General features: G+C 39.1%; 1 protein-coding gene and 1 pseudogene across 2 annotated transcripts in view; both read left to right on the top strand.

Annotated features, from left to right (window-relative positions):
• The window catches only part of CFAP44 (cilia and flagella associated protein 44), a gene marked incomplete at both ends in the record, with an annotated part of 96,454 nt that extends 74,880 nt beyond the window's left edge, over positions 1-21,574 (top strand). Inside the window, 9 exons of the mRNA XM_081302687.1 lie at positions 826-1,029; positions 1,889-2,084; positions 5,382-5,492; positions 8,343-8,473; positions 9,335-9,451; positions 10,374-10,575; positions 15,562-15,722; positions 18,089-18,223; positions 21,401-21,574. Of these exons, the coding sequence (XP_081158813.1) occupies positions 826-1,029; positions 1,889-2,084; positions 5,382-5,492; positions 8,343-8,473; positions 9,335-9,451; positions 10,374-10,575; positions 15,562-15,722; positions 18,089-18,223; positions 21,401-21,574 (1,431 nt within the window). The remainder of the gene's footprint in view (positions 1-825; positions 1,030-1,888; positions 2,085-5,381; positions 5,493-8,342; positions 8,474-9,334; positions 9,452-10,373; positions 10,576-15,561; positions 15,723-18,088; positions 18,224-21,400) is intronic.
• Positions 13,362-14,693, top strand: LOC308653913 (adenylate kinase 4, mitochondrial-like; annotated as a pseudogene). The gene has a single exon. The product of its transcript is annotated as an adenylate kinase 4, mitochondrial-like (transcript).
• Positions 21,575-24,361: the final 2,787 nt, after the last annotated feature.

The following is a 24,361-nucleotide window of genomic DNA, read 5'->3' as shown; positions in this document are numbered from 1 at the left end:
TTAGCTCTCTAAAATTCTCTAGTAATTTCTCTGCTCCAAATCCAGAGATCTCTTCCTCTTCCTCAGCCCCTAGTCTGGGACCTCATATATGACAGGTGTTTGTCAGTTGAGGCTCCCTATCATGTATATGTGCAACCTAATGAAAAACAGAATGCTTTGCCTCTTCCTGTTTTACTGGTTTCCTCAGGAGAATCAATCCTGGGGCTTTCTCTTGATCTCTTAATGTACTTTGGGATGAGGGGAAGAAAGCTATGCCAAAATCAGAGCAAGACTGAGAACTGGACCACAATGGAATAAGGTCCCTATCAGGACTTGGGATACTTGAGTTCTTCTCCCATCTCTGAAATATAGTAACTTTGATCTCAGGAAAGTCACCTTTGGTCTCATTTGTAAAATAAGAAGATTAAATTTTTCATTATGGCTCTGTGATTCTAGTACCTATTTAAAAATATTTACCATTGTATGTAGAGTAAAAGTTTTTCAAAATAGGAAGTTGGGGAAATATTTATGTTTCCTATAAGAAATGCAATTCAGTGATGTTGTAGGGGAATGAAGAGGAGAAAAATATAGATACCTTATAAAGAGCTCATTTTCCACATAATGTAACAAGAAGAGGATTGTTGATCCACAGCTTAATCAATGTGAAGAAATAGCTTTATGCAAATTTAATGCCATTAATGAACTAATTTATATGCCCATACATATAAAAGGAGCCTAATGAAAAAAATACTTTTAGATAAATCAGAGCTACTCAACAGTGTAAACAAATACATCTCCTCATTCCTTTTAATTTCTAATATATCTTCACATCTTTTTCTACCTCAGATCAAAGAACTGATTGTCACTTTTGATGCAGAACTTCGTCTCCTGAGACATCAGAAACTGAAATTAGACACTCAGATGAAATTATCTGATCTACACCATGTCACATTATTTCAAGAAATTCTTCTTCTCAAGAATTTTGAAAAACAGGAGAACATACTTCAAGAACGAGTTAATGCATGTGACAAAGAGGAACAGGATATGCAGGTGAGAGCAGCAAGAACCCTGGCTGGCTGCTCTGTTAGTTATGGAGGAAGCCTGGTTCCTTCTTTTCCTTTCATTTTCTTCTTAAATTTCCCTTCTTGTTCTAGCCCTCATCTCTTTCTGGTCTTCTCCCCCCGCCTCCCTCCTCCTTTTTTCCTGTCTTTATTATTTTGGGTGAGAAATAATTCAGTATTTTTAGTGAATTTGATCCAATATTTTATAAGATAGGAGAATGAAATTTTTTAAAATGAGCCTTTTCTTTTAGTTCATATATGGATTTTAAATGTCTGTATTTTTGTAACCAGCTACTAAAAGGAAATTGGTTTTCGATTATGGAATCCTTATGAACATAAGTGGAAAAGAACTTAGTGAAGTTCTTAAGTATGATAACTAATTTCAGTGTAGTGTACAATTGAATGCCATAGGAAACAGTTTATTTCTGATGTGTTCAATTCAAAGAAGTAAATTATACAGTTATTAAATGGATATTATATACTGAATAGTGAGATCAATTTTGAGGAATATCAGTTTTACAAATGTGTCTTGTTTTAATTATCATATGTCATTACAGAAAAGTCTTTATTTTTGAGACTTGCAAAAATATTAACTGACCTCAAGATATCAGTACAAATTCCAATTTACTTAATTTAGAAATTTTTTTGAGAAAGCTAAACATTAGAAAACTGATCTTCCTGATTCTTAATGCAAATTATTTTTACAAAAGAGTTATAAAATTTTAACCAAATAAATGGATGGCTCTGCAAATATCAGAAAGTGAACCTCTATGAAGCACATTGCCTTCTAAACTTGGTTTATTAGAAACATTTCATTTATCATTTTTCTCTTCCTTTTGTTCATTTAGTGGAAAATAAATGAGCTTCTTAAAGAGATGGAAGAGAGAAAAAATGAAATCAACAAGCTCCAAGAACAAGAAAAGTTACTCTATTCTGGTTTCCAGGCAGCCCTTGGAGAAAACAATAAGTTTGCAAACTTCCTCATGAAGGTCCTAAAGAAGAAAATTAAGCGTGTAAAGAAAAAGGAGGTTGAAGGAGATGCTGGTTTGTATTCCTTTGTCACATATTATTCCATTTTCTCTCCTTAACATGAAATAGAGAAGTAACTAAGGTTTTTATTAGATGCCACTATGAAGAGGCTCTGTGGAGGGTTAAAGAGGAGGGGATACAAACCTTTGGGGCATCTGGAGTTAATCATGTGTGTGTGTGTATGTGTGTGTGTGTGTGTGTGTCTGTGTGTGCGTATGTGTGTGTGTGTTATGAGCTAACATAGGGTAGTTAATTTAATAAGCACATCTTTTCGTATGTTTACCTTCTATCTGTGTATCCTTGGTGTAATGTATCTTCACGTCTTTTGTCCATGTTTGAATAGAATTATTTGCTTTTTTACAATTGAGGTTTTTAAAAATATTTCTTAGTTATTTTATTGACCTTTATTTTATTTATATGTGGTGCCAAGAATCAAACCCAGTGCCTCATACATGCCAGGCAACTGCTCTACCACTGAGCCACTACTCCAGCCCCTACAACTTTGAGTTTTTTAAGAGTTCTTTGTATCTTTTTTGTTTGTTTGTGGTGCTAGGGATTGAACCCAGGGCCTTGTGCATGCAAAGCAAGCACTCTACCAACTGAGCTATATCCCCAGCCCAGTTCTTTGTATCTCTTAGATGCTAGTCCTATGTGTGACATGTGGTGCACAAATTTTTTTTCCTGATTTTTGTTGTGATGAGTGACTGTCAATTGAAACTAGTACCATATCATGAGATTGTATCTTATTTAAATCTTTATTTTACTTGGTTCTCCAACAATGCTCTGACAAAGAAGGGGTAAGAAGTACACATTCCCATTCAGCCTTCATTGTCACCTAATGGAAAGGGATCTTTTTGCTGACATGCATGAATTCTAGCTGCACATGTAGTCTCTGCTGACAACATGGTGTGGATGGCTTTGGTATGTCTGGGCAACAGTAAAAGTCCTGACTCTCTTCTAGGGATCTCCTGAAAATTCCCTGAGACGAGAAGAATACTTGCCACTGCTATAGGTTGTAGAAATCCAAGAGACCCATGTGTTTGTTTGTTTGTTTGTTTTGGTGGAGGAGATACCAGGGATTGAGCTCAGGAGCACTTGACCCCTGAGTCACATCCCCAGCCCTATTTTATATTTTATTTAGAGACAGGGTCTCACTGAGCTGCTTAGCGCCTTGCTTTTGCTGAGGCTGGCTTTAAACTCATCATCCTCCTGCCTCAGGCTCCTGAGCTGCTGGGATTATAGATGTGCACCCCTGTGTCCAGCTCCCATGTGTTTTTTTTACAGACATTTTGGTGGTAGTGGTAAAGCTGGTTACTAGCCAGCAGGGATATATGTCCTGGTTCCCTACTTGACGTTCCCTGACATCATCCTGGTGGGAGTGTTGGGGTGCCTTATTATAGCCCTGTGAGAGTGGATATAGATTCCTCACTTGGCCTTTGCTGATGTGGGTGGAGTGGAGACCATAGATTTTCTGTAGTGTTTGATTTAAGTAAATAGATAATATGTAAAATTTTTATTATTTTACTAGGTTATCCCTTTCCTGATTGTTTGGCTAGAGATAGTAAGTTTTTGTTGAATCTTTATTTATCTGAACCTGTTGAGGGCCAACTTGTTCATCTCCAAGTCTGAAATATATGAGGCAAAAATAAGACCCAAGGAACTCTCTACAGCATTGTTTTTCAGGTTCTGAGGTACATTACTAGTTTGCTTTCTTTTTGCCCACATTTCAGAGTCTTCTCATCTTGTTTTACACATAATATTTAGCTATATTTTGGAGGGAAAATAAGGAAAAGTGGGTCTGCTTCCTCTTCAGGAAGCAGATATCTATGTAAAGAATTCTATGAAATTTCAAACTTTTATGGTTCATTTTATATAGTTGCACAGATTACTTTAAATGATTTTAAGAGTAATACTAAATTTTTAAGAATTGAGAACATGTGAGGTCCTTCTCTTATTTTTAATTTGAAGTTCCATAAAACAGGAATTGAAAGTTAGTGTACCCAAGGTGTTTTAAAAGAAATGGGGCAAGGTGGAGCAAAGAGGTCTACAACTCTTTGTCCAAAACCCTTGGGGGTGGATGTGTTTTAGTATTCAGACATTTTAATATTTTATAAAGATAATATACATGATATTATAATTAAAAATTATTCATGATACTAGTTAAAGAACAAAAAAGGCAGACTTGACTTGGGGGACTACTACAATGGGGTTTTGTAGGAAAGAGAGACCAAGCTCCACTTTGAATACCACAAGGACAATAGAGATTTGTAACAGAGGAGTAGAAAATAAGTAGCATCATTCTTTGCTCAGCTGTCCTAACAGAATTTTTGCTGAAGGCAGGCCAGAGTGGCATGATATCAAGGGTGTGAGCATGAGGAATTTGATCAGATATCAAGGGTTCAGGAGGTTTGCTAAACAGACTCAGCAGGATTCTTTCTACCACTAAACTAAATGGGTTAAGGTTAGAAATTAAGGTTAGTTTTAGAAAGAGGACTCAGAGAAGCCTGACTCAAGTTTGGTGAAAAGAGAAAGAGTCTATGAACAGAACAATCTCAGTAGGATCTGGTTCTAGAGTCAAATGCTTAATACCTCTGCAACAAAATATGAATATTCACACTAAATGTAAAGCAGAAAAGGGGCCACAAGGCCAGGAACTGCAGAACAAGAATAAGGCACCAAAAGGAATTTTATTGGGGGGGGAGGGTGCTCCTGGGCAAGGTTCACCTTCTCAAAAAGGGTGAGGGCCAGTGGGGGGTCGCTAGAGGTAGGAGGGCCTAGGCCAACTAAATTGTTACTACCATTAGCGGGTTGACCAAGTGGAGTTTAGGGGCCAGATCTCTTCAGCCAGGTGAAAAGTCCTTGCTATGGGATGGGGAGGGGTAAGGGGAAGGGAAAGGGAAGAGAAAGCTGCCGGCCTGACACTAAGTAGATTCAATGAAAGCTGATGTTTACTTCAGTTCAGGTAAGTACGCAAGTTTCTTCTGTTTTTAGAGCTTTTTGTGATTTAGGAATTGTAGGCCTGTTTCACCAAGTGTGTGTATGTTAGGTGGTTACCACACAGGCAGCTTAGCAAGTGGACCCCGACACCATCTGTATTTATGTGTTAATAATAACTATAACCTTCTGCAAGCATTTGAGTTTGTGATCTCCGTGTCCTTAACCATTTTAACTCTTCTAAAAACATTGAGTCATTTCCTACTCTGTGTCTTCATTACTTTTCCAGTGACTGACTCATTGAAAAATATTTTGAAAATCTAGAATTTTGTTTATCATAGGAACTTCTCTGCTAACCAAGTCCTCCTCTTCCCTCAGATGAAGATGAGGAGAGTGAAGAGTCAAGTGAAGATGAATCCAGCTTGGAGAGCAACGAGGAGGAGTCTGGATCCGAAGATGAGGTTTTTGATGATTCTATCTGCCCAACAAGTAAGTCAGATAAAACCATGTGTTCTCTGAAGTGTGAACATGGATGGACAGGACTCAGAAGATCGCTATTTTTTTATTTCTCAATTCTGTTAATAAAATTTAAGGAAAGGGTGGTTTAAAATGTGTGAAGTAGAATCTAATGAAACTTTGGGGGGGCTCTCTGAATAATTTATTATCTGTTCCTTTAGGCAGCCTTTTATAAATGGCAAATTAAATAATCTGAAACTGATGGTTATAGAATCAGTTACTATGAATTATGTAATAAGTTTGATTTTCTAGAGAAGCACTCGATAGTAACTTCTATAGTTTTTTTTTTTTACAATATTTTCCTTTTTTTGGAAAAATCCATTCAATTTTTTCTGTTTCAAATCTTTTTTGTAAGATAGTTTTGTTTTGTTTTTGTTTGTTTGTTTGTTTCTAAAGTGTGGTGATATTTTATTTAACAGTCTCATTACAAAAGTAGCAGAGTGAGCATGGAAGCAGGATTTAGGAAGAAGCCCCAGCAGGCTGCATGTGAATGGGTCACCCTCTCCCACAGGCTTCCCAGGGCAGCCAGTCTGTATCAGGGACTTCTGTGTTTAAGCAGATAGGCAGTGTGTAGGGAGGCTGTGCCCAAGACTCATGGCCTGAGGGCTTGGCTAATACTACAGACCATGGATCATCCCTGCCTTTTTTTTTTTTTTTTTTTTTTTTTACTGGGAATTGAACCCAGGGGTGCTTTAACACTGAGCTACATCCCCAGCCTTTTTTATTTTGTATTTTGACACTAAGTTGCTGAGGCTGTTCAGAAACTTGGGATCTTCATGCTTCAGCCTCTAAAAAATTGGGATTACAGACCTGCATCAATGCGTCTGGCATTTTTTTTGGGGGTGGGGTGGGGGGTACTGTGGACTGAACCCCCTGGGCACTTTATCACTGAGCTGAGCTACATCTCTAGTCCTCTTTTAAAAAAGTTATTATTATTAATATGTTAACTTGGGTCTTGCTAAGTTACTGTGGATCTCACTAAATTGCTGAAGCTGGCCTTGAACTTGTGATTCTCCTGCCCTAGTTGCCCAAGTTTCTGGGATTACAGGTGTGCACCACCATGCTAAGATCCCCTCCAATTTTAAACAGCAATCTAAGGTTGTCTTCCCAATATCAGCCACCATCCCTGCCACACAGTTGAATTCCCCTCAACAAGACACACTTCCACCTAGCCAGCCAGGAAGGCAGCAGCTAAACATGGTGATGGGTGACCCTGAAAGTGTTTAGAACAACTTTTCCCAACTGTCCTGGGGGCCTGAACCCTGGCTTTGCCATGTTCCCAAGGAGGCCGCAGCAACTCTTGGGTCCTAGAGTACCTAAGTAGGAGCCAAGGTTGAAAGAAGAAGGCTGTGGTGAGCATCCAAAGGGGAGCCCTGGACTTTATTCCTGATAAACCAGGGGCCTAGGAAGGGCTGCCCCGGGAGGCTCAAGTTTGCTCTGTTGGGAAGGCCACCAGTGGGCAGGGGTTGGCCCCTATCTCTGGGGAAGCCAGCAGAGGGCCTGAGAGGCCATCCATGGAGTTTGTGTTGAGGTCCAGTCTCCAATAAGCTTCTCACAGAGGCAATTCATTAGCTTTGCAAAGACTCAAGCTTTTCCACCACCAGAAACCTCAGGGAAGGATAGGAGCAGGCAAAGAGAAAAGCCAGGGAGGAGGTAAAGCAATATAGAAGCAGAGTTAAGAAAACATGACTACCACCCGACTTGCCTTCCCTTCATCTGTCTGCATTCGCCCTTCTACCAAGAAGGCCTGGCTGGGAGAGGGGCTATGGGGGCCTCTGTGGAAGGGTACTTGGTACTGGCTTCCTGGAAATGATTGGACATTTATATTTACTGTTTCCATGGTGAAACAAATTTGGGACAGCTAAATCAATCTTCTTATAGTCAAGATAAATGGCTCTGCAGAGTAAATAATTTTCTTTGGTTTATAATTTGACTTTCTAGATATTTAAAATAAAGTTTTAATAAAATTTCAAAAGTTTAATTTCAAACAAATTCTAAATCCTGTTTCACTTTTGAAAACCAGAGTCTTATTTTTTTTTTAAAAGTCATTTTTTTTTTAAAGAGAGAGTGAGAGAGGGAGAGAGAGAGAGAGAATTTTTAATATTTATTTTTTAGTTCTCGGCGGACACAACATCTCCGTTGGTATGTGGTGCTGAGGATCGAACCCGGGCCGCACGCATGCCAGGCGAGCGCGCTACCGCTTGAGCCACAACCCCAGCCCTAACCAGAGTCTTATTAAGATCATATTTATAATAGAGGAGAGCACAGAAAGGCAACCATTTTCCAGCAGGATTAGAGCTTGGACAATATCATGCGGCCAGCGTAGTGGTGGAGCTAGGGCCAGAACCGTGGTTCCCAAATACCATTTATTGTTATTTTTTACATTCCTGATCTATTACTTGGTGGATCTATGTGGCCCTTGGTGTGATGGTGGAATTAGTACAGAGATAATGCACTTGAAACCCATTTAGTCACATTGTAGTTATATCAGCTGAGACTTAGGGTCTTCGTGTGCAAGGATAAGGAAATAGTTCCCGCCTTGCAGGGTCCAGCCTGGAGTGAGACAGTGTGCATAAAGGGCCAAGCATAAAGTCTGGTTCAGAGTGCTGTTCAGAATATCAGTGCTAGTGTCATTATTACTGTCTTAATTATTAATACTATTGGTCATTTTCTCCAGGGACAATGGAACCATAAGTGTAGAGGAAATGTGTTTCCGTGGATCTACACACAGATTTTAATTACGAAGTCCCAAAGTTCACATTTCTAGTACTACTGCATTCCCTAACAAATGGGGGTACTTTTTTATTTTATCTTTCTTTTCAGATTGTGATAAGGGTCTCTTTGAACTTGCCATTCAACTTCGAGAAAAAAGACTGGACATTGAGGAGGCCTTAGTTGAAGAAAAGAAAACTGTTGATAATCTCAAAAAGGAATATGATACATTGTCCAAAAAAGTATGGTGATCTGCCTTTTTATTTGTTCTCTCCCAACTATGATATTGCAACTTCATAGCAGTGGCATTGTTAAGAATTCTCAGAGAGAAACATTTCAAATGTTATGAACAGGTTTATATGTTATAAAGCATTAATTCACAAGAATAAGATAAAAATAAATCGAAATAGAAACTGATATTTTCTATTTGTACTATAACAGATCATTTTGTTGATCCTCTGGGGTGCATGCATTTCATGTTGGAGATCACAAAGCTAAACTTCTGGTATAATATTGATTACTTTCTGCCTTTTCTGTTCCCTTTCCCTCTGAGGTGTTCTTGTTTAGTACAATATCATTCAACTTGATTCCTATTTAGAAATATAAAAAAAATAGAAATATTTTTGATAGATTGGTCTCCTCTTGCAAATAGAAAATGATCTGGAAAACTTCCAGGCTTCTTAGAGATAAAGCATATGCTTTAGAAATACTGAAGTTAGTAGTTTAATTATTTAAAGCACTTTTCCCGTTAATTTATTGAGGTTATTATGAACAAACAAGAATTCTTATCATTTTAACAAAGATTCCATGCCAGGGGCTGCTTTTCATGTAGAAAATGAAAGTTAGCCAAGGATGTGTCTTCTAAGCTCTTATTCACAAAAAGTATACAGTTCTGGGAACACAGGAATGATTGAAAAAGTAATATGGATTCTAACTTGGAAGGAAGAGAATAATATAGACTCCTGGAATGCAGACTGGAATGGTGCCCTTAACCACAGCCTGGCCAAAGACACCCTTCTGGCCCTGTACTTCCTCTCTCATTTACCACTTAGGTATCCATTCACTGAGTCTTGTCAGCATCTCTCACATGGGACTTTCTGCAGGTAAAAATCGTGGCAATGAATCTGAATGCAGCAGAGGAGGCCCTGGAGGCTTATCAGAGAGAGAAGCAGCAGCAGCTGAATGAACTGCTGGTTGTGTTACCGCTCAAGCTCCACCAGGTGATGTGTCTGAGAGGCTGCCCCGCCCTGCATGAGCAGAAGAGTCATCATACCCAGGCTTCTCTAGAAAACATCTGTGGGTCACCAAGGGGGGAAATTATGGTCCTTGGACTGAAGATTCCACCTGTAGAATGACACCAGATTTTTCTTATCTATTAACAGACTGTTTTTAAAGCATAACATCAAGAAACACACAGATTTTCTTGTGGCTCATTATCCCCTTAAAAGTTTAATCATTTCAGCTCTAGAGAAATGATATAAGGATGAAATGGCCTGGAGGTTGAAGTGTTGAATCTTGTACACATGTCGCTTATCACACCACCTGAAACATCAGACATGAACTGAAGAATTATCTTCATTTAATCTCTACTCAGACCCAAGGAAAACATTTTTTCTTTATTCCCTCTCTTTGTTCATTTACACTTTAATTTATTGAGGTTATTTTGTTGTACTGTAATATATTAAATTGTAGGAATATAGATCAGTGAGGAAAAGAGGTTCATTGTATCCTCTTTTCTCAGGTTAAGAGAAAAAGCTGTATTTTAGGAGAGAAAAGAAAAAAACAAACAACCCCCCACCCCAGGATCAGCCTTCTATATATTCTGTGTAACCTGTTCCAAACTGATGAGCCCTCTCTAGCAATTTGCCTACAGAACCAAGCAGGAAGTGTTAGTTCCATTGTTAAACAGTAGACAGTAGGCACCATATGTGTGGGAAGATGTGCTGTCCTTAGAGAGGCATAATATGGCTTGCTATTTGCCAACTTTCTGTTTACCTGGTCACTGTCACTCATGGTGAGAGAGAGAGGCAGGCCCAAGGGCATTGAGCTAACCCAGGGTGAGAGAAGGCAGCTCTCCCCCTGGGCTTTCTCCACTTTATACTTTGTACCTTTGTCTATTTCATTTATTTTTATTTTTTACAGATAGAGTACATGCAATCTGGGGAAATACCCCATGATCTTTCGGGCACTTTGGTCTTCTCTAATCAATCCTTGGGACGGCTGCAAGCACGAATCATACAGCTCCATGAAGAGAACTCCAGGCAGCAAAAACTGAACAAAGAATGCCGGGAGAGACGGAAACGGCTCATTCGAGAAAAGAGAGAGATGGTAAAAACCATCCGTAGTGAGTATCTGAGCCCAAGGATTACTAGGATTAGTTATGGGCCCACAGGGGAACCATCGAGCAATAGTCTCCAACTTAGAAAATGGTGATCATAGAGTCAAAACCACTGAGAGAGGAGACAAATTCACCTTCTCATTTTCCTACCTCACCAACCAACTCTCCTGATACTTTGAAAAGATCACTGTCCTATTTGAAACGAAATCCTTTATCACAGGACTGTTTCACTTTGTGTATGATAAAATATAGAATAGCATCATAATCCACATACCCACTACCACACTCAAGAAATAAAACATCATGTTGTATTGGAAGCTCCTTTTCCTTCTAATGCCATCTGCTGCTCCTTCCAGGGTTAAAGCAGGGTGTGCACCTACACGTATGTATATGTTCTCGCACGGCACATAGAACCACCTTACACATTTCTGCAATGATGTTTTTATTTTGTGGTTCACTTTATTAAGCTGATTTTTTAGTTATTTGTCTTTTTTTTAAACAGAGAGAGAATTTTTTAATATTTATTTTTTAGTTTTTGGTGGACACAACATCTTTATTTTATTTTTATGTGGTGCTGAGGATCGAACCCAGCACCCAGAGCATGCCAGGCAAGCACGTTACCGCTTAAGCCACATCCCCAGCCCAGTTATTCATCTTACTACAGCTAATTTATTCACTTTAGTACTCTAGTATTCCATTGTATGCATATAAAAATATTTTCTTCTTCAGTCTCCTCTTGATGGATATTTAGATATTTCTCATTTTTCATTATTACAATGTTACAGTAAATCTTATATACTTCTCCTGTGCACACACATGAGGAGGTGAATCCCTAGTACTGGGATTCCTGGGTTATGGAGGGTTTTGTACACTTTCTGCTTTCCTAGGTATTGCCAAGTTGCTTCCTCATAGTGAATCAACATATCCTCCTCTGGGAGTGTAGAAGAAGTGGCCCAGCTCCACCTTGTTGTCAACCCTTCACACTATCAGACTATAGTGTTTTTGTCAGTCTGGTGAATATTATATTTCATTGCGATTCTTATTCATATTTCCTCAATTACTAGTGAATTGAACATTTTTTATACACAGTTATTTGCCATTTATTTGTTTTATTTGTCTAATCTATCATAGCTTTGGCCCATTTTTCATTTCTATTTTATATTTTTTTATTAATTTTAAGGAATTCTTAATTTTTGTCCATTAAATCTACTTTGAATCTTTTTTAGTTTGTTGCATGCTTTTTTACCATCTCTGCAGATGTTTGAAATCTTAATCGTGGTGAATTTGATCTATATTTTAATGACTTGTGATTACTTTAAGAAACCATCTCCTATTTCAAGATCATAAAAGTAATTTTCAGTTCATCAATCCCACTACTAGGTGTATATCTAAAGGAAATGAAATCAGTATTCCAAGAGATGCATGCACACCCATGTTTATTACAACACTCTTCATAATAGCCAAGATATAAAATCAGCCTAAGTGTCCATCACAGATGAATGGATGAAGAAAATGTAATGTATATACACAAGGGAATATTATTCAACCTAAAAAAGAAGGAAATACTGACATTTTAGACAATACGAATAAACCAGGAGGACATTATATTAAGTGAAATAAATCAGGCACAGAATGACAAATACCATAAGATCTCACTAATATGTATAGTGTTAAAAAGTTAGACTCGTAGAAACAGTAGAGTTTGTGAAGTAGGGTTTGGAGGTTGGGAAGATATTGACTTGAATATAATATTCAGTGGGACAGGAAGAAGAGGTTCAGGTGTGCTGTTGCACAACAAAATGACTGTAGTTACACCAACATATTATCTTCTTAGAAATGGCTGAGAGAATAAGTTTAAAGTGTTCTTACCACATACAAAAAATTGGGTATGTGAAGTAGTATGTTAATTAGGTCAATTTGGCCATTCCACAAAGTATACCTATTTCAAAAGAACTTTTTGCATACAATAAAGATATATAATTTTTGTCAATTAAAAAAAAGGTAGGTTTTAATAGGTTTCTTTACTAATAATGTTCTTCACATTGTCTTTAGTTTTCCTGGAATTGAGATAAGTGTGTGAGATGCATAGTATAAAGAGAATTCTCTTTTAGAATACTTTTTGTAATATTTGGTATATGGGATGTATGTAGAAGTTATCAAGTATTATAACAAAATGAATCCTGTGAACTCACCACCAAACTTAATGACAACAGTGTTACCAATATTGTAGCTCCTGCCTATGGGCACTGTCTCTATTCCATTTGTCTTCCTATTCCCAGAGATAACCACTATTTCCAATTTTATGTTTAGCATTCCTTTCTTTTTAAAAAAAGTTTTTGCACAATTATATGTATTCCTAACCAACACATTGCCTTAAAACTTTATATAAAAAAAACATTATATGTATCTCTTTGAAGCATATTATTTCATTTACTATTATTTTTCTAAGATTAGGAGTGGAGTGAATAAAGAGAGGCCCAGGAAAGGAAGAGGGAGAGACAATGGGCAGGGTAGGGCAGACCATGAAGGGCCTTGGGCACCACAGCAAGGATTTTAATTTTTACTTGGACATGATGGACTTCATAAAGTGCCTTCTCTCAACCTAATGCTAGATGCTGTAGAGATCAATAATTTAAAAAATGAAAAGGGTCATAAACCAATTGGAGCCTGTTAATAGTCTGAGGAGGGACAGATGGAAATGTATTTGCCATTTGGGAAAAATGAGTCCATTTCACGTAGGATTTTGAAGATGAAAAGACAATACAGAAATAGACATTTTAGGGCAGGAGAGTCCCCGCGGGAGCAGAGGGTGCCTGAGGCAGGGGCCAAGAAACAAAGTTCCTGGGGCTGCCTCCAGGGCCGCTGTCTGGGCTGCCTGTTGGGCCACTCGCCTCCTTGCGAAGGCCATGGCTTCCAAACTCCTGCGCGCGGTCATCCTAGGGCCGCCTGGCTCGGGCAAGGGCACCGTGTGCCAGAGGATCGCCCAGAACGTTGGCCTCCAGCATCTCTCCATGGCCACTTCTTGCGGGAGAACCTCAAAGCCAACACGGAAGTTGGCGAAATGGCAAGGCAGTACCTGGAGAAAGGTCTTTTGGTTCCAGATCACGTGATCACACGCCTAATGGTGTCAGAGCTGGAGCTCAGGAGCGGCCAACACTGGCTACTGGATGGTTTTCCAAGGACAATAGTACAGGCTGAAGCCCTTGACAAAATCTGTGACCTGGATCTAGTGATCAGTTTGAACATTCCATTTGAAACACTTAAAGATCGTCTCAGTCGACGTTGGATTCACCCTCCTAGTGGAAGAGACTATAATTTGGACTTCAACCCACCTCATGTGCATGGAATTGATGACATCACTGGTGAGCCACTCGTCCAGCAGGAGGATGATAAGCCTGAAGCGGTTGCTGCCAAGCTAAGACGGTATAAAGATGCAGCCAAACCAGTCACCGAACTATACAAGAGTCGAAGAGTGCTCCACCAATTTTCTGGGACGGAGACAAACAAAATCTGGCCTTATGTTTACACACTGTTCTCCAACAAGATCACACCTATTCAGTCCAAAGAAGCCTACTGAGCCTGTCCCATGGAAGAACCAAGAAGATGTGGTCCTTCATTCAATCGTGTGTGTAGCATTGATGCCATGTCCAAATTAGAAGTCAGCTGAGATAGCGTACAGCATCTTTTCTGTGTAAATGGTGAACTGATAGGAAAACTAGTAAATAGAAAGGGCTCATGAGGAGGCCCTCCTCTGTCTTTCAAAAGAAGGCAATTCTGGACCTGTCAAGCCCTTCACAAGCAAGCCGGTGCAGGCTGGATTTCAGGTGTCTAACCTACACTCTAGTTGGGTTTAGACAGCCAAGTTGTTGCTTTAATAGCCTCTTTTTGCATGTGATGACGGTGGTCTCTGGTTCTCCCCACCCTTCCAAGGCTGTATTGAAACACAGAACCAGTAAACACGAGAATGCAGAGGACGCTAGTCTTGGCTTTGCCACAGTTCTCTGCTTTGTGCCCCCTCGTAACAGTGGAATTGAATCTTATTGCTCTCAGTGGTTGCTTATCTTGAGTGACTGTGTTCACAATTCATTTTTTTTTTTCCTGCTAAGAGTAACGCCTTTCATCCATGCTCCACGGTGTCTCTCCTTTGCAGACATCCTGGAATGAAAGGATTTGTTTTCTTACATCTGTTTTCTCTCATTTTAGGATTAAATTAAATAGAGGCTATTAAATAATACAGATAGTTGCTGCATTTATCCCTCTCAGATTTGTTTTTTTATGAACTGAGAGCTAGGGGTTACATTGAATCTCTTCATGCATCATGAACTGAGCCATGCAGAGGGTCTTATTTAAAGGCTGGTCTCATCTTCATGGGCTTGTTCTGCTCATTTTATTGTGAAAAAAAATTAGAACCTCCCCCGCTGAATCTTTTGGAATCCTCAAAAATTAATCTATAGAAATGTTGGAAGATTATATTTTGTGTATAGAGGAAATAAGACCATATGGAATTACTGGACTAATAGAATAGTTAAGCTTTTTATTCAAGACAACAAAATGAATTTTGAATATGCTGCTAAATATTGATGGTGACAGTGTTTTTTCTTCTGTGAGTGATCCAAGCCGATTTATAAATAGTCTTTAAAGGGAACAGAGCCTTGTGGGGTTGAGGAAAATATTGCACTAGCTGTATCTAGATTAAGTTTGACAGCTTTACAAACCCCCCCCCCATCCCTCCATTCCAAAGATGCAGTCTATGGGGTGGCCATATAGCCTAGAAATAAAGATCTTAATATTTTGCTAAAAAAAAAGAGAAAAAAGAAATAGACATTTTAAGTGAGAAAATTAGCAGGTGAAAAAAACGCAGAGGAAAAATCAACGGGTAACGTAAATATCATCTTGCAAAAAATGTTCCATAGAATTTTATTGTTATTGGTGTCCATTTAATAATAATGGGCACCATTGAACAGCCTGAGACAGTGACTGTCTTTTTTTTAGAAATGGAAGAAACCGTCCGTCAACTAATGATTGACAAGTTTGGCCGGGTGATAGATCTAGAAGCCCTTCAGACTCTTTCTGTTAATACAGCACTTGAAGAACTAAAGATCAGAAAACTTCGAAAAGAGCTGAATAATGCAAAGGAAATGAAGATATGGGAGGTGAGGAGAAGGGTCAGGTAGTTTTCTTTCACTGGATCTGGGTGGCGAGTGGGAGCTCTGAAAAACTGTGGTTCTTGGTATATGTGGTTCTTGCTCTCCCAGGATCTTTGGCCTGCTCACTTGGAGGGGTTTGTCTATCTTGAAGTGACAGCTGCAGCACTGAGTTTTGTTATCAGAGGCTGAGAGTCTACTGTGGAGTGATCGCTCCTTGGGAATAAGGCCTAAGATTAAGGCAGTGACCCAGCACAGAAACAGAAGGACAGCAAGCAGGGATGTTTTATTAGAGCAGGTTCATTGTAAGGGAAGGGAAGGGCAAGAAAAGAGATATACCCAAGGGAGAGGGACAAGCATATCAGCTAGGGACCAAAAATGTGACAAAAATGATTAGGCTTCCAGTTTTTGTTCAGGCAGGAGGTAAGAATTTGCAGTGGACCAAAACCTTGGAGTGGCAGGTAGCCATGCGTCTTTGGGCCTTGTGCTTACACAGCTGCTGCCCATTTGGGGGAGGTCATATACCTCACTGTGTGAAAATTGAGGTCATGTATCTGTGTATTTGGGTCATTTTGCACTTTCTGGCCTAATGCCCCCAATGGCATATCATATAATAGTCAACTGACCCTAAGAGCAGCTTTTGGGGGCATGCATAACCTAGAGAGAGAGAGAGATGTCCCCAATGGGAGAGAATGTGAAGCCTCTTTCTGAAATGTGGAAGACTGGTAGTGTCATTCAGTGAGTCTCAGTAGTCTGCCTACCTTCCTAAGATATTTTTCTTTCATAGCCCTATCCATATAAGGGGAAGGGGGAATTTATGTTCTATGGCATGGCACAATGGATATGGAGTCCTCTGAGTGAGTTGGCAGTCAGGGGACCATTTACAGCCTCTGTCCCACCCTAACTCCTTCTGTTCCCTTCTAGCTAAGTATCTATGCTAATGGTTTTAGGGTACAAGTGAATATAAATATGATGCAAACTGGCATAAAAGACCATGGACAAGGCAGGCATGGTGGTACATGCCTGTAATCCCAGCTACCTGAGTGGATGAGGCAGGAGTATTACAAATTTGAGGTCAGCCTTAGCAATTAGCAAGACCCTGTCTCAAAATAAAATAAAGTAAAATAAAATAAAATAGGTTGAGTATTCTACTACTCAGTGGTAGAGTGCTTACCTCATGTGTGAGCCCCTGGGTTTAATCCCCAGCAAAACACACACACACACACACACACACACACACACACACAATCACAGGGCCTACTTTGGGGCCTATTTTAAAGTGTAAATGCCCTGAAGGTGTTATAAATGGAACTGCTATCTTCTGATGATCCTCATTGTATTATTGCATAGTTTTGGTATGCTGTTCTAATTTGGAAATTAGAAAACACATCTAAATAATAAGTTTTGTAAAAGGCATCAACTGTGTAGCTATGGGGTCTTAGAAGATGTTAATATCTACATATCATTCCCTGATTCATGAGATGAGACGGTACCCCACTTCCAGCTTGATTCAGGACAGGACTTTTAATGAAGTTTTTATAAGCCCTCAAATCATTATGGCTTGTCTAATTTCCAGTCTCGTCTTACCAGCAGATAGGCTAGAAGGAAAGGTTCCTAGGGCTGTCTTGTCCAATGACCCTGTCTTATCTTTGACAATCTGAGGTTGATCACAGTACTTTGAAGAGGCAAGTTGTTTAGGTGTTCATGTCAATTGAACTGGTCCCTATCAGGGGAACATTGGAGATAATATGTGCAATGTAAAATAATTTTTTTAAGCAACTCAAGAACAGAAGAGAGCCATTATACACATAGATATGTATCCATTCAAACCACCTACCTGAGATAGACTGGGAAAGGGCACTAGATGGGAGTTTTTCTGCTTAAATTGTAGTAAGTACCAGTATCCACACTAATATTATTATTCAGTGATACAGGGATATCTATCTGTATCTTGTTTTACTTACTTTTATCTTTGAGTATTCCTACATTCTTCTTATGTTTAATAAGAACAGACTCACCACCATTACTGCAGATTACATCTTTATATTGGCTTCTGATTACATTTTTTGGGGGGGGTACTAGGGATTGAACTCAGGGGCACTGAACCACTGAGCCACATCCCTGGCCCTATTTTGTCTTTTATTTGTCTCACTGAATTGCTTAGTGCCTTGCTGTTGCTGAGGCTCGCTTTGAATTCCTGATCCTCCTGCCTCAGCCTCCAGAGCTACTGGGATTACAGGCATGTGCCATCACACCCAGTTCTGATTACATTTTCATATGTACATATCACTCCTTTTGCCTGATGATTTTGACCAAATCTGGACATTTTTTTCTCTTATTCACTTAATTTATTTTGTTTCTTCCTGCCCTGGTAGGAAAAGATTGCTCAACTGCGATGGGAAATAATGATGAAGACAAAAGAACACACCAAAAAGCTTCATCAGATGAATGACTTATGCATTGAAAAGAAGAAGCTTGATACTCGGCTGAATACACTACAGAACCAGCAGGTATGTTCCTTCTCTTCATAGCCTTTTTCAGAACTGAGGGAGCTCTGCCAAGGTGACTATTCACAAGAATGTCACATGCTGGAATTGAAACAGACCTTGATCTTGGACCATTTCCAGGCCCCCTGCATCCCTGAGGACGCTGAGTTCATATTAGCCACCTTAGAGTGGGGCTCTCTCTCGAAAGACTCATTTTATTGGATGTCTCCTGGATGCCATGAACTTATATAAGAACTAATCTATAGGGTTTGCCTTACTCCTAGAAAGGTGAGGTTACTTAGGAATAAATGAGGATACCGATACACTCCCTGAGTTTAATGGTAAACATTCACTTCCAATATCGTTATTTCATTTGACCTAAAGCAGGCATCTTAAATTGTGAGAACTTGCATGTTCCTTTGCTAAAATGCTTGCTATTTTTTGTGTGTATTTCAACTTGCTATTCTATAATATTTATTGAGCCTAACATAGTATTTAAACAGAATGAAGTAGATGATTTTTAATGAAAGTTTACTCAATTCAAGCCTTGCCCTCTAGAAACCTGATACCACAGAGCTACTGAGTCAGGAGTGTAGAAAGGAGTGGAAAGGGAGGGCTGCCAATCTGAACATTAACAAACTTTATAGGTGATTCTGATGCATGCCAGAGTTTAAGAATCATTGGTCTAAACATAAGTTCCAACGTAGGAAGATTTCTTCCTGTGGAGAATGAATAAGGATTTGGAGGTATAATATAATTGGAGATTAGAACTGGAAGAAAGACTAGAATTTGGATATCAAGGGCCCTTTATCCAAATTGAAGAATTTTTGAGTTAAGAATCAAGGGAGTGTTTGAGAAAATCAATGCCTAAACAAAATCTTCATGGACTAAGCAGCCAATAAAATTGGTTGAGTTGGTGTGTTTTTTTAAGTCCATATGCATTGAAAAGGAAAGCTCAGAGGCAGGAGATCAGTTGAATGGGAAACAAAATTACCAGTCTATATATTTTTTACTTAATATGTCTTTACATGTAAGGCATCTTTACATTGAATATCTCATTTAATCCTCAAAACACTACTTTTCAAAGCTTAGAGAAGTTAAATAACTTTCTCAGGCTCTCAAAGAAAATGCATAGTTAAGTTAGTTTTTAAACCCAAGTGTATCTGCCTCCAAAGCTGACTCCATTGCTTCTTACAATAATGATCTAGGAATAAAGTGTGGAGGTATTTGGTAATGAAAAAGGTAAATGTCAAAAGACATATCAAAGTAAGAAAATCCAAAATTTGATTGAATATGGTAAGAAAAATGGGGGTAAAGTTACCAACTGGAATGATAGGGCATGAGTTGGCATATCAGTCATGCTTTTAGCAGAAGTAATCAAAAGTTTCATTGAGAGTGACTTAAACACTTGGCAGATATATATATATATATTCTCATTTGACAAGAATTCTGGAAGGAGATGACTGTATTTTGGCTTAGTGAGTCTGTGATGTCAAGGTCAGTATCTCAGTGATTCTGTCAGTGTTTTTTTTTAAAGTCACAAGATGGCTTCCAAGCTCTGTTCCATATCTATGTGCCAGTCTCTTTTTTCTCTTTTAATAAAAAAGCAAAGATTTTTCTGGATACAGTGGCATATGATCTGGAATTCCTGCTATTTGGGAGGCTAAGGCAGGAGGATCAGCCTGGGCAACTTAGTGACATCCTGTCTCAAAATTAAATTTTAAAAAGTAGGGATAAGAATGTAACTTAATGGCAGAGTGCTTGACTAGCAGGAGTAAGACCCCTGGGTTTAATCCCTAGTTATCACCAGGAAAAGAAAAAAAGCAAAGAAAGAAAGCAAAACTTTTTCTGCTTACATCCACTTAGCCACCCTTAGCTGAAAGAAAAACTAGGTGAGATTGGTGTTTAGCTTTCACAGTCTCTAAAATAAAAGTGAGCAAGAGAGAAGAGGCAGAAGGGTATCAGGCAGCCCCTTCCTGTGCAGGTCTGCCATAGTGTTACCAGACTTGAATCTGACAGCTCACTACTCAAAAGCTGATATTTGGGAGATGAAAGTTGGTGGGGAGGAAATAAGTTTTTTCAAGGGTCAGGGGTGAAAAGGGTTTTTGTAGGGGAAAGGAAGAGCAGGAGCACTGAGCAGGAAGACTGCACAGAGTCACGCATCCAGGCTCACCATCCACCTCCGTCACTCAGAGGGTGTTTTTCTGTCTCTTTTCTGCTGAAACATCCTTGCGATGATAATCAAACTTCATCTCCCTATATTTTTTTTTTTTGGATAAACATATTATTTTCCTGCAAGTTAAACATTATTCAATTTTTAATTAAAGAACAAGGTTAGCAAGTCCTTGGCCTACATTTTGATGTTATCTGAGGACCCTCCGATGTCCTGGGTTTCTGTAAATCTAGAAAAAGGTTACTTATTAGTAAGTTTTATGACAAAAGTGTTTTCAGTTCATTTCCCAGGAATAAGGAATCTCAGAGTTACTTATAAAGATACAAAACACCTTCTTTCTCTGGAGAACAGGAGACAGAGAAAGGCAACTGTTTCAAGTCATTAGTGGGCTTCAGTCAGAGGAGTTATGTGCAGTCAAGCTAGTAGGAAACTAATAATGTAATGCTCAGCTACATGACCTCCAAAATTAGTGGTTTCTAAAGTAATCTAACAGCGAGGGAAGGAAGAGGATTTATTTGGATTTCCCCTTGGTTACAGTGGTATATAGTGGTAATGGAAAAACCATGGACTTTTGGTTTCAGGCAACTTGTTTCTACCCTGCTTCAATCTCTTAAAAACACGGAACCTGGGGCCAGTTAGCAAATCTCTCTCTCTGAGTCTCAGTTTCCTTATCTGTAAATCTGTAGCTACAGTTGCTATGATGATTAGATGAAAAGACACATTTTTTATTGAGCATCTACTTAGTAACAAGCATAAGAGCAGGTAATGAGTAGAATGGGGAGACTCAGTCATACTGGACCCTATCTCTAGGAGGCATAAGACCCAGAAAGAGAGATGATACCAAACGAGCATTTGTGGAACCATGTGAAATTGCTATAGGTTAAAAATCTGTTGAATGTCATGGTTTCCTATGGTTTAACTTGGTAATGAGCAGTGACTGTTTAAACTGACTGTGAGATCTGCCTTTCTAACAGATAGTTTTACATTCCAAATGATGCTTAAAGCAGAGAGGTGTTTTCTCCCAACAGGGCAATGCCTTCCAGAGCCTTCGGAAAGCAGATATTGTGGCAAGAGAGAAGATGGCTGAATTGGTCGAAGCCCAGGCAGAAAGGATTTCAGCCTTAAAGGAAGAGATTGCTCTTTTGCGCAAGAAAGGAGGTCTCATCCTCCCACCCATTCTGGCTACACAAAAGAATGAATGAAATAAGCCCCATGAACCTTTAGGTCTGCTGTTTTCTCAAATCTGTCCAAGATCTCTGACATGATTCACCAGAACTTTTGTTTCCTTGTCACCTGCAACAATCCTATTATGTTAAAGTCAACTTACCTAAAAATAAAAAACCAGATCCTGTTATGTAGTATTAATATTTTTTCTCCAACTTGGTTATCTTAGAACTGTCTGCTGCACCCGACATCTAATTATTACTGCACTGAACCATTTTAGACATTTAGACCCTGCTGGATTGAATATAAAATCTCAGAAAGCCGTATATCAGAGTTGCCAGAAAGTGTCTGTAATGTATTCTGCTTTAGGAAAATGTGTTTTTCCAGTATTCTAAATATTTAACCATTGGCAAGAAAAACTATCATTTAGCAATTTGTGAGAAAACTTCCTTTTCTTGGTTCTTGAATCCTTAGAAAATAAACTTTGTTTGTGTTATAGATTCTCTGAGAGAACACAAGAGAAAAAGAAACTATTTGCAAACAATATCTTAGAATAAGAAATATAAATTGGAATTTCGGCATTGTTGACTTCAGAAAGCAGTGCTTTGAGGGCTGGGATTCAGAAAGTGCAGACAGACACAGCAAAGTAACTCTCTTTAGTTTGCTTTGGGTTGGCAGAAAGCAGAAAAGACACCAGCTTCCTGAATCAAACTCCCCAGTTCTGAGCAGAGCAGAGGAGCAGATTTTACAAAATGGTTAATCAGGGGATTTTCTTTGTAGATTTTTTTTTCAGCTCCATCAGTATCCTAAGTATCCCTGTACTTACTTATGTCCTATGCCATCATCTTATAGGTTTGACTTGTCATTTGCTGATTTTGATACAGATCAGGAAGAAATTAAATAAATTTACATCTCTCCAGAAGTCCTCAGTAACCCTCACTTTCAATTATGCATAACATTTCTAACTAATTTAAGAGTATCTTTTGGTTGAAATTCGTGACTGCAACCATTGAAGAATGATCTCCCCAACACTTGATTCTAATTAGTAACAGAACATGGCACTTTGAACTCAGAGCTCTGTGACTCTGTACTAATGAGCTTAGTTGAGGCTGTCCCAAGGTATAAGTTGGTCACTAAGAAGGAAAAGTGAAGGAGGCAATACTTGTATTGCATAAATGTGGAAGGCAATTCTGCAAAGCCATGACTTCCTAACCTGTGGTTAGACTGCTAACCTGCCCCACAAAAATATATAGACTAGATTTGCTTTCTTTGTATGTTAGAGTATTTTTAGAGGGTGGTCATTTGGCCTGTTGTCTAAGATCCTTTTACATTCCCATTTAAGAGGACACAATCATTTATTATTTGTACCTATCACTATAAATCTGTTATAGTAGCTTCTCTACTGGAGAATATCTTGTCATTGCTTTCTCTGTGTACCCTGAACTATCTGTGCCTTTCAAGCATTTTTTAAAAAATGTTCTAGTTATGACTCTGAGTGTTTTTATTTATTATTGTATTAAAAAATAACTCTAAAACTTAGTTAAAAAACATTATCTTACCCAGAGAATTTCTGAGGCTCAAGTATCTGGGAACCAGCTATGCTGTGCTACATACTTATATCCCAGAGGCTTGGGAGGTTGAGGCAGGAGGATCATGAGTTCAAAGCCAGCCTCAGCAAAAGCAAGTCACTAAGCAAGTCAGTGAGACCTCGTCTCTAAGTAAAATACAAAATAGGGCTGGGGATGTGGCTCAGTGGTCAATTGCCCCTGAGTTCAATCTCTAGTACCCTCCCCTCCAAAAAAGGAATGTGGGAACAGCTTAGCTGGGTGTCTCTGGCAGATGTGATATACCATCACCATTGCCAAATGGTTCCCACAGGCCTGCCCTGGTAAGATGTGGAGTAGATTGTGAATACCAGGCAGTGATCATTGGGGGTTATCATGGGGCTGGTTATGAGAACCAGCACCCAACTGGATAAAGTTGGTCTCTGAATACACTCTTCAGGAGATACTATTCCATTTGCATCATAGGAACCATAAATTACATAATCTTCCTGGGCCTCATTTTATTATCTGACAAGTGAGGAATTTGGATAAACTCAATGCCTCTTTCCCACTCTGAAATTCAATGATTCTAATTGTAGCAAGAGTGGATTTAGAATATATGGAAGAGCGGTGTCAAGAATTCTATACACATTTCATCTTAAGAGTAAAATCAATCAAAATTGTTTTTATCCCACCTTGAGCTAGACTAAATCTCAGCCACGAGACCAGCACGCTAGCTTCATATTAGAGGTTCAAAACATAGAAATTAACTAGTGAGTTCAAATTAAAGACACATAACTCTCAATTTACCTTTTTCTTGCCCAGCTGAGAGACGGCTTCTCCAAGCTCTTGCCTCTAGCCACCTGTTGCGATAGCGAGGTTTACACAAGAGGCCAGCAAGAGAGAGAGAAGCACGCCAGGGAGTGAGCTTTTATTGAGGAACAAAAAATTCAGGGGAAAATTCCATCCAATGAAGGTAGAGGGGGGCAGCATTCCAAGGTCAGGGTCAGTGATTGTTTTTTTAGGTCAGTGGTCAGTCACACCCCCACACGGACAAGCCCTCACACCTGGGGCAGGGTGGGGAAGGCTCTGACACAGTGTGTCTAAGCGCCTCACACCCAGCCAGAGAGGTAGCTCAAATCACGTGCAAGAACGGCTTCCCACATAAATCTACAATACAATAATGAGCAACAATATTCAGGGCTTTGCCCAGTGTGTTTGGGATTTGACAATTTAGATAACACTCCATTATTTTATCTTGAGTTGGACACGATGTCTAAT

This window comes from Spermophilus citellus (assembly GCF_964194105.1).
Source record: "Spermophilus citellus genome assembly, chromosome: 7".
Classification (NCBI taxonomy): Eukaryota; Metazoa; Chordata; class Mammalia; order Rodentia; family Sciuridae; genus Spermophilus; species Spermophilus citellus.
Note: the sequence above shows the minus strand (reverse complement) of the source record. Positions and strands in the feature narration are given on the sequence as shown.